Here is a 9,430-nt window from a genome sequence, read left to right on the forward strand (position 1 = left end):
TGATTTTTTTTTATTTTTTATTTTTGATAATGGGCGGCGGCGAAACTTGAAATCAAGAACTCTACTATTATGATATTATATTGAAGTTTGTGATCATCTCATTTAGAAATTTTAACTATTAGAAAGAACATCCTTTTAATTACTTAATTACTTTCTCAACAACCACGATGATAACCTCCAATGCCGTGAATAACAAATTTCATTGTGTGGAGAAGAAGTAAAGAACAATGGTAGAGAAACGAAAAGAAGACAAAAAAAAAAAAAAAAAAAAAAAAAGGGGAAAAGCCAGTCTTGAAAACGCTGGTTTATTTTAGCCAATAAATGACAATTTTCTAGAGCAAGTCAACCAGATTAGAAATTACCCCTCTATTCACTTTTAATTGTTCACTTTGGACTTTTCACGCTATTTAAGAAAAAATAAATAAAGTGCATAATTTATTAATGTACTCATATTAATTGGTGCATATTTTTATTAAATTTCAAAAAAGATTTAAAGTGAGTAATTAATACTATAGGTAAAATAGAAAAAATAAATTGTTTTATCTTGATATCTTTAAAAGTGATAAGTAAAAGTGAAAACCTATTTTCAGAATTTTGGACAAACAAAAGTGAACAGACGGAGTAATCAGTCCCTAAATATTTTCGTTAGTCGACAAAGGATAGGTATATGTTAGTTTTGTAACGAAAAGGGTTTATAACTTATATTTGACCTTAACAATTAATGGATGATGAATTTCAGCCAATTTTGCCCCATTCAAGGATAAGTTTAGACTTTTTTTTGTTTTAACATTTCTTCATTCTTTGAAATATATTAAACTCAAGTATTTGAAAATGCTAGAAGTTAATGAGTATTAATGTCACGAAAGAAAAATATCAGTATTAACGTAACGAGCAAGTTGCAAGATGCGCACCGTCATTGTATACCTCTGCGCCGCGTCCTATTCAACACACACTTGGGGTGTGTTTGGTACGAAGGAAAAGATTTTACAGAAAATATTTTTTAATTTTTTCATGTTTGATTTGTCAAAATATTTTAAGAAATATTTTTTCTGTAAAAACAATTTTCTTAAAAAAAAAAAAAAGAAATGACTTCTCTAATAGAAGAAAACAAGTTTCATGGGTGATTTTCAAGTTCATTGTTTCCCCTACCACTAAACACCCCCTTTCCCACCCCTTGACCCCCCACTCTTGCTAGAGGCGAATCTAGAATTTGAAGTTTATGGATTCTTACATTAATCTCAAACTAATCTATAATAATAATTGGGTTCACATCAAATATTTATAAGATTTTAATGAAATTTTTAATACATATACAGAGTACGACCAAAATCTACTGGATTTTTGAAAACCCGTATTTGAAGATTTGGATTCGCCCCTGACCGCTCCCACCCCTGAACCCCCACTCCCACTTACATACCAGCAAACACTAGAAAATACGTGAATGACTCGCTTTTTTCCCTGGAAAACATTTTCATTCATACCAAACACCCCCTTGATAGTGAAAGAAAAAAAAACATACTAAAACACACACTTGCTCTTTTTATTTCTTTATCATAAAACAAACAAACAAAAAAAAGATTACGTTACACGTTAATGTTTAATGCCTCATCTTCACACTTTCTTTTCCCTCTCCTAAAACCCCACTTTATTGTTAAAAACTCCTTTTTTTTCAGATCCTGATATTTTATTTCCCTGTCAGTATCCAAATATCAATTTTTTTTCACTTTCATTAGGTAAAATATTACTTATAATATTAAGCTTTCTCACTCATCTGACTTTTCTTTCTATCTTGCTTCCTTTGAACATTTCTGATATTCTTGGTGTGTCAGAAAACTCACATATCCTATTCTTCATCTCCAAGAAATACCCACAAAAAAAAACCATTCTTGGATCAATAAAATTACCCAAAACTCTTTGTAACACCTTTTTTTTCCCCTTCTAAATGGACACTTTGAATGATTCTGAGAATGCAAATATTTCTGCAAGTTCAAATTCGACGATATTTGGAGTAGAATTCACACCACTACGGTTCTTTCAATCACCAGTTTCGACTTTGTTAGAATATTCCGGGCTATTTCGGGTCAGACCCGATAACCCGGATAACTCGGAAACGGACCCTCTTGTAGGTGATAATAATACTACTGTTACAAATGACACTGAATCCACTAGTAATGGGGAGGTTTCAATTAGTATAATTGGTGCTGACGTGGAAGATGATGACGTGGCGGTGATGGATGGTGGGGTAGGGGTAGGGGGTGGTGTTGTAGAGGAGAGGGGTTCTGGTGTGGACGCGTCTACTGTACCTGTAAGTGAAGATGATGATGATGGTAATGGTAATAATATGGATTCGTCGTATCGAAGGTTTGATATGCAGCAAGTTGCGAGGTGGATTGAGCAGATTCTACCATTTTCATTGCTTCTCTTGTTTGTTTTCATCCGCCAGCATTTGCAAGGTACATTCTTTTTCCACTCTCAAAGCAAAAGAATGGGTGTGTTTGGTATGAAGGAAAATGTTTTCCATGGAAAATATCTTTTTGGAAAATGTTTTTCAGGAAAATAAGTGGGTTTCTATTTATATTCTTGTGTTTGGTATATAAGCAAAAAATATTATCCTAAAAATCTAGGCAAATACTATGAGAGGTGGGGGTAGGGGAGTGACTGGGTGGGGTAGTGGGGATGAGGGCTATGGGGGTGGGCAAACATGTGTCTTTATTATATATATATATATATATATATATATATATATATATATATATATAATGTGGAACGCCATTTGTGGAACTTTTGTTTATCCCCTTACCATTTAGTAGGAAGTTATTTTCCTCATTTTTTAAGGAACTTGTTTTTTCCATTAGAGAAAATATTTTCTCAAAACTGTTTTTAGAGAAAATATTCTCCAAAACATTTTGACCAACTGAACATGAGAAAATTGGAAATTAATTTCCTTCATACTGAACACACCCTTTGTGGATTTCGTCTTGATACTACTTTGATAATGTTGTTTTTGCTTACGCGAAAAGAAAAGGAGAAATCTGAGTATGAGTTGTGAGGCTGAGCATCCTATTAATTTTTTATGAATCCGGTGCTATTTTTTCCTTTTGGTAATTGATAGGCTTCGGATATAAGGTTTTATTATACCCTTCAATGTTGTATTTTTTTAAAGGGGTTGAACGGCAATTCTCAATCACAAATTACAGAATCTGTGTAATGTACACTGAAAATAGGATCCACTCAATATTTTAGGTGTAGATGTAATTTTTTGGGTGATATGCAGTCATATTCTTGTATAATGTGTATGCTGTGGCAGATTAGAAGGAATACAAACGCATTGAACGAGCAACTTGAGTAGTCTTCTGTTCCCATAGTAACTTCAATAATAATGTATGAGTAGCTGCATTGTTGGTCTCAGCATTTGCAAGTTTTTGAGTGCCTAGGCGAGTAGCAGTGAAGGTTGGGATTAACTCGCTAGTGTCATTAATTAGATGCTTTCGTATCCTCATATCAGGTCTTGGTGTTACAGCAAGCTTCATTGGATAGATTTCTTTAATTGTTTTCTGGTGTTTCTATGTACTACAACTGCAATCAATTGAGCTATAGATTGTAGGACAGTTTACAGGATAAAGAAATGATAATTTCATGAAATTAGTTAGGAACTGTTGAACCCCCTCCGTTTATGCTGAATCACATTCTTCATTGTAATCTCTAATCTTGGAATGCAGGTTTCTTTGTCACAATTTGGATAACTGCCATCATGTTCAAGTCAAATGACATTCTTCGAAAGCAGACAGCTTTAAAGGTGTAATATGCGCTCCATTTGCTGAAATATAGTTTGTTTTACTTTCTATGCTACATTCATTTTCATCTATCTTTGGTACAAAGATTAAGGGACAGTCAGAATCCTGCCATAATGAATTCTGACTTTTGCAGGGAGAGAGAAAGATAGATGTCCTTGTTGGTTATTTTGTGGTTTTTGTGATTCATGTTATTGGAATCTACTGGTGGTATCGCAGCGATGACCTTTTCTATCCATTACTTATGGTTCCTCCGAAGGCCATCCCACCTTTCTGGCATGCTATTTTCATTGTCCTGGTAAACGGTATGATTCTTGACCTGCCTAATGCTTCTCCTGTTGTTCACGTATTATTATGCAATATACAGGCTGTTCTATTCTCTTTTGGGGGAGTGTAAAGCTGTTACATTAAAGTTTTGGTGGAAGAAGGATTGATCCTCATTTATTGTTGTTTCCAGATACGATGGTGCGGCAGGCAGCAATGGTTTTGAAGTTGGTGCTGCTCATGTATTACAAGAATGGCAGGGGCCACAATTTCCGTAGACAGGTAGTCTATAAAGCAGATTCTTATGTGGTTAATTTAGTCATTTTCTCCCATTCATCTTTGCAAGAAAAGTGAACTCTGTTGGTCTTGTAGGGCCAAATGCTGACTCTGGTGGAGTACACGCTGTTGTTATACCGTGCATTGTTACCAACTCCTGTCTGGTATAGATTCTTTCTCAATAAAGAATACGGAAGCCTTTTTTCATCACTGACAACAGGATTGTACTTGACGTTCAAGCTTACCTCAACTGTTGAGAAGGTAAGGTCTTTTTGGAACTGATTGTATTCTGCTGAACAAATCTTGTTTTTCCTTTCTTAGTGATATTAAGCTTTTTGTGGGGATCCTCCCCCTTCCTTACCCTACTTCTATCTTCTTCGTGTTTTTGAAAAATATGTTTTGCCTTGGTTCCCCCTGCTCTTCCTCGTACTCACCACTCAGTTCATGTTGTTTAGGTAAAATCATTCTTTACTGCTTTGAAGGCATTGTCAAGAAAAGAAGTCCATTATGGGTCTCATGCCACACCTGAGCAGGTATCATGTCGTTACTGGCACCCTTCTTCTTAACACTTACGCTTCGGAGCAATTATGATATTTACAACAAAGAGATGCCAGATATTTGAAATCTTTAGTTGTTAGAAATTGAACAAATACTCATTATCACACCTTTAATGGAGAATGTTGGGTTTTGTTTGAGGGTGGTTATTATTTTCGTTCTTCTTTGGTTTGATAAGAAGTTTCATCGTCTTTTCCTTCAACTTCCTCGCTTCAATAGAGTGCTGGAGCAAATCCATTCGTTGACCAGTTTTCGCTTTTTGTTCAGTTTTTTTCCAAGGCTTCCAACTTCATATATTGAAGTTGTATTACCAGCACTAAGTTACGTTCAATGATCTCCACTTTGTTTGCCTTCACACACACACACATATGGCTTGTAAACATTGGTTATCAAAAAAAAAAAAAAAAAAAAAGGCTTGTAAACATCTATGGGAACAAAATATGTTGACAGGATTTGCATTAACAAAGGAGCAATAATAAAGTTACTCCCACCATTCTAGTTGAAGTGTCACTTTCCTTATTAGTCCGTTCCAAGAAGAATGACGCATTTCTATACTTGGAAACAATTAATTTTACACTTCTCATTTTATCTTAATGAGAAGCTTTTATATCCGCTCAAATGTTATGGCATGTTTAAGGCAACAAGTTTCACAAGTTTTGTAGCCACACAAATGTTGTGGCATGTTTAAGATTACAAGTTTTAGAAGTGTTCATCTTTTTCTTAAATTCACATAAAATGGTGCATATTATTATTTTGATTAAAATCTTCATTTAGCTTAACTGTAAGGAAAGTTAACGGTGAATCTCCAAGCAGATGAAATTGTTCAACACGGAAATGGCCATTCCATGTCTTGTTCTTCATCCGGACAAGGAGGGCATCCAAAGATATTAACCTTTTTGCGTAGAGGCCTTGTGTCAGTTACGTAAAGAGGATTACATTTCTGGATTTCGTCTGTTATATGTCCAGGTCAAGAGAGTGGAGAGTATGATTTCGGAAGTACTTGTTGGACTAAAGCTAGGATGTCTCCAGAAAATAAATAATTTCAGCTAAAAATACTTTATAAAGCTGTCTTTGGCTTAATATAAGCGGGTAGATCTTTATGATACAAGCTAAATGAATGAATGGATTGAAGTGGCGCTATATTTTTTGAAGCTATAAATTTCAGGAATATTCTCTTTTTCTAGCTATTCCTCGAGTAATTTGTTAATTTCAACCGGTAGCTATATCTAGAAGTAGCTGGACCCTGGAAGGATAATTTGTATGTTTCCTAGAGGCAGTGATAGTAAGATACCTTTTTTTTTTTTTTTGGGGGGGGGGGGGGGGGGTTGTGGGGTGGGGTGGGGGGGGGGGGCGGCTGCGGGCTCAGGAGACGATTGTTCTCTCATAAATTTCGAGCTTTATTTGAAACACCTTGTGCAAATGTGTATCCAGGTGCATGCGGCTGGTGATCTGTGCGCTATTTGCCAGGAGAAGATGCATACACCAATTTTGTTACGTTGCAAACACATCTTCTGTGAAGACTGTGTCTCAGAATGGTAAGTATCTCTGAAGCACTGTTTTCACAAAACCCTCTTTAGTTGATAATTGCATTACTAAGTGCTTTACATACTATTTTCTCTAACAAAATGTCTGCAGTACTCCAAAATGTTGTCAACTCAGAAAACTTGCTGAAATCAGGGTAGTAATGTTAGTTCATAACAAAAGCAGTAGCAGGAGTAAGTGAAAGCCATGCCTTTTTTTAGTGAGCTCTTATCTAGGGAATGCCCATCGAAATAATAATGAATGCTTAGGCGTGTCAGATAAATAATTCAATAGATAGTTACCCAAATTTTTTTTTTTTTTTTAAAATCAATTGATAGTCCATCAACTCCCATCTACTCCTAAAGTTCCTTTGGGTTTCAGAGCAACTGTGTTTTTCATTTATTGGAATATCTTTATGATTGAATCACCGGCTCACCCTGTAAAGTGTACCCGAGTGTATAATTCATCACCGTAGTTTCTTTCACCAGGAACTGTTTTAACCGATTATCAAGAATTTGAGTATTATAACACTAGAGCAGGGGATGTCTTTAGGGATTTACTTTTAGAACTTCCCCCGTCTGCTATTATTACAATATATTTGGATAGACAAGTTTGATGCTATAATTGCAAATTATCGGAAGAGGAAGCGTGGAAAGTCCAAAGCGGGGTTTGTTCTTGTTTGATTTTAACATCTATTTTACCTGTTCCTATGTTTGCGGACCATGGATAACTTGGCAATTGATTTCCTTTTTGTTCTTGTAAGTTGGCCTAATTGTTCTTGATGTTTTTGCTGATACTTTTATCTTTCTTGCTGTATATTTTTTGCCACTTTATTTGTGAATTTCTTTTCTTTGCTAGATATTTAAGAACTGAAGGTATCTTTTTCTTTCTGCGGTGGACTTTCACCTCAAAATACATCATGTTTGTCCTTGTTTCTTTTCTAGTCTATCAATTGTGCAAACTGTAGATGCACATAACGAAAATCAGGAAAAAAAAGGAGACACAGAGAGCAGTGTTTACATGTTTGATAACCGAGATAGTGATTTTATGCATAATTCTTGAAATAACAACTGATGAATGATAATGGATTTGCGGATTCCCACTTTCATTTAAAAAAGCTGATTGCAGTTCCTGAGTCAGAAAGAGATGAATGGTTATCGATTTATTGTATTTCCCCTCCATGTATCACTGACTTCTTTGCTTTATATCGTGGTTGCTGCTTATTACTGTATACATCATCTAAATGTGGAGGAACACCTACATCTAAATATTGCTACCACAGTTGGTGTCTTGTAATTACTAAAAGGCTTCATTTACCTTCTCTTCAGGTTTGAAAGAGAAAGAACATGCCCTCTGTGCAGAGCGTTGGTCAGACCGGCTGATCTAAGATCGTTTGGTGATGGATCCACTAGCCTTTTCTTCCAGCTATTCTAGACTACATACAGATTATCCTCCTACGCCCAAGTAAATATCTGTTCACGACATACTGGATTCTGGGGGTTGCCCTGTTAAGGTTTGTGCCGGAATGCAGCAGTTGAAAAAAAAGGCTATACTTTTCATTGGCGTGGATTCTTTGACGAAGAATTAGTGGGAAGAGATATACTCATTCTCCCATATCGTACATATATTGATTTTTTTCCCTACTATGAAGGGATGTGCTCCCAAAAGAATAGAAAGAAAGAAAATGTATGTAGTAATTCACAATTCCTTAACCTTAGAGCTTGAATTTTGTTTCGTCTGTCGTTCTTTTTAAATGCCAAAGGCATTATGTCTTAAAATATATAACATATAAAGGTGCTTCTATATTGCACTAAGCAGTGCGCTGGAATTTGGGGATGCAGTTTTAGTTTATTTTACAAATTGTTCTGACTGGTGAATCTTGATTGGTTTTCATTATAAGAAAACTTTGATTTACGAATCTTTGTTGTATTTCTTTCAACCTTCAAATTTACATGAAATTGAATAAATGTGCAAAGAATTTGAGAAATACAAGGGACATCGAAGTGACTTTGCTTTTACGTACCTAAGGCTCGTGCACGTCACAAAAACATCAAGGTCAAAAAAGATTTTAAAAAACGGAAAATAAAATAGGAAAAGGGTCAAAAATCTTTCCCTCTAAAACCTACTTTGGAAAAAGCTAAAAATATCTGTTGAACTTATTTTGGGTCAAAAAAACAAAATCTGATAAAAGTTTTCAAAATAAGATTATTTTAATTTTTAAACTCGCTAAGTGAAAATCACCATCATTTAAACTTCGATCCAACCCTTAAATAAAATAATAATTTTAATCCCCTTATTCCCCAATATGTAATTTACTAAGTTTGAGGAGTTGGAAAGGATCTTATGGGTTATTATTTAGTTGGGTCGGGCTGGTTTAAAAAATAATTTTGCAAGGTTATTTTGGGAGCTTTAAGGATGAGAGGGGTATTTGTCAATATATGGAGCGAGAATGAGGATATATATCCAAAGTAGAGGGATATTTTTGAGTGTTTTTTTTACTAATATCTGATAAATATTTAATTCTGTGTCGTTTATAGTATGGATAAAGGAAAATACCTTTCCCTCTAAAACCTCCATAGGAAGTAAGTCTCTAGAACAAATGGCAAGTTGCAGTTAGCTGTTGAGTGTATTGCGTTTCTCTTCATGAATTAGAAGTCCATGCACATTGGATCAGCACAAAATCCAAAAGCGAAATGATAATCAACTGTTTTTTGTTTGAAAATATATTCTATACAAATCACCTTGTTTTGATTCCCAGAGACAACAATATTTTTTATATTTAGCTTTTGTTATTTTTTTCAAACTCTGATGATAACTGGTAAGAAAATCACGCCGAATCTGGATGATCATCTCTATGTTTTCAGAAGCATTTAGTTTTTCACACCCTTAAAAAAACAAGACATAAATAGAATTCATTTGCAAATTTTAATATATCCTACCTTGATTATTACTAAGTCATGAGTAGTTGAAATCAGTCGTCAAACATATTCTTTGAAGTTTTCAACTCAATAATTAATAATAAG

General features: G+C 34.7%; 1 protein-coding gene across 1 annotated transcript; it reads left to right on the top strand.

The window, feature by feature from the left end:
* The first annotated feature begins 1,588 nt into the window (after positions 1–1,588).
* LOC132044277 (uncharacterized) lies at positions 1,589–8,325 on the top strand. The gene is made up of 8 exons (XM_059434757.1): positions 1,589–2,453; positions 3,720–3,796; positions 3,928–4,096; positions 4,249–4,337; positions 4,428–4,592; positions 4,787–4,864; positions 6,318–6,421; positions 7,736–8,325. The coding sequence occupies exons 1-8, from the start codon at positions 1,943–1,945 to the stop codon at positions 7,839–7,841; spliced, it is 1,299 nt and encodes a 432-aa protein (XP_059290740.1). The 5' UTR covers positions 1,589–1,942; the 3' UTR covers positions 7,842–8,325.
* Positions 8,326–9,430: the final 1,105 nt, after the last annotated feature.

Source organism: Lycium ferocissimum, unplaced genomic scaffold, assembly GCF_029784015.1.
Source record: "Lycium ferocissimum isolate CSIRO_LF1 unplaced genomic scaffold, AGI_CSIRO_Lferr_CH_V1 ctg4105___fragment_5, whole genome shotgun sequence".
Taxonomy (NCBI): Eukaryota; Viridiplantae; Streptophyta; class Magnoliopsida; order Solanales; family Solanaceae; genus Lycium; species Lycium ferocissimum.

Coding starts and splice junctions, on each gene's coding strand:
- LOC132044277 (XM_059434757.1), top strand. CDS start 1,943: ATGGACACTTTGAATGATTCTGAGAATGCAAATATTTCTGCAAGTTCA. Junction 2,454..3,719: donor CATCCGCCAGCATTTGCAAG/GTACATTCTTTT, acceptor CTTGGAATGCAG/GTTTCTTTGTCACAATTTGG. Junction 4,865..6,317: donor CTCATGCCACACCTGAGCAG/GTATCATGTCGT, acceptor ATGTGTATCCAG/GTGCATGCGGCTGGTGATCT.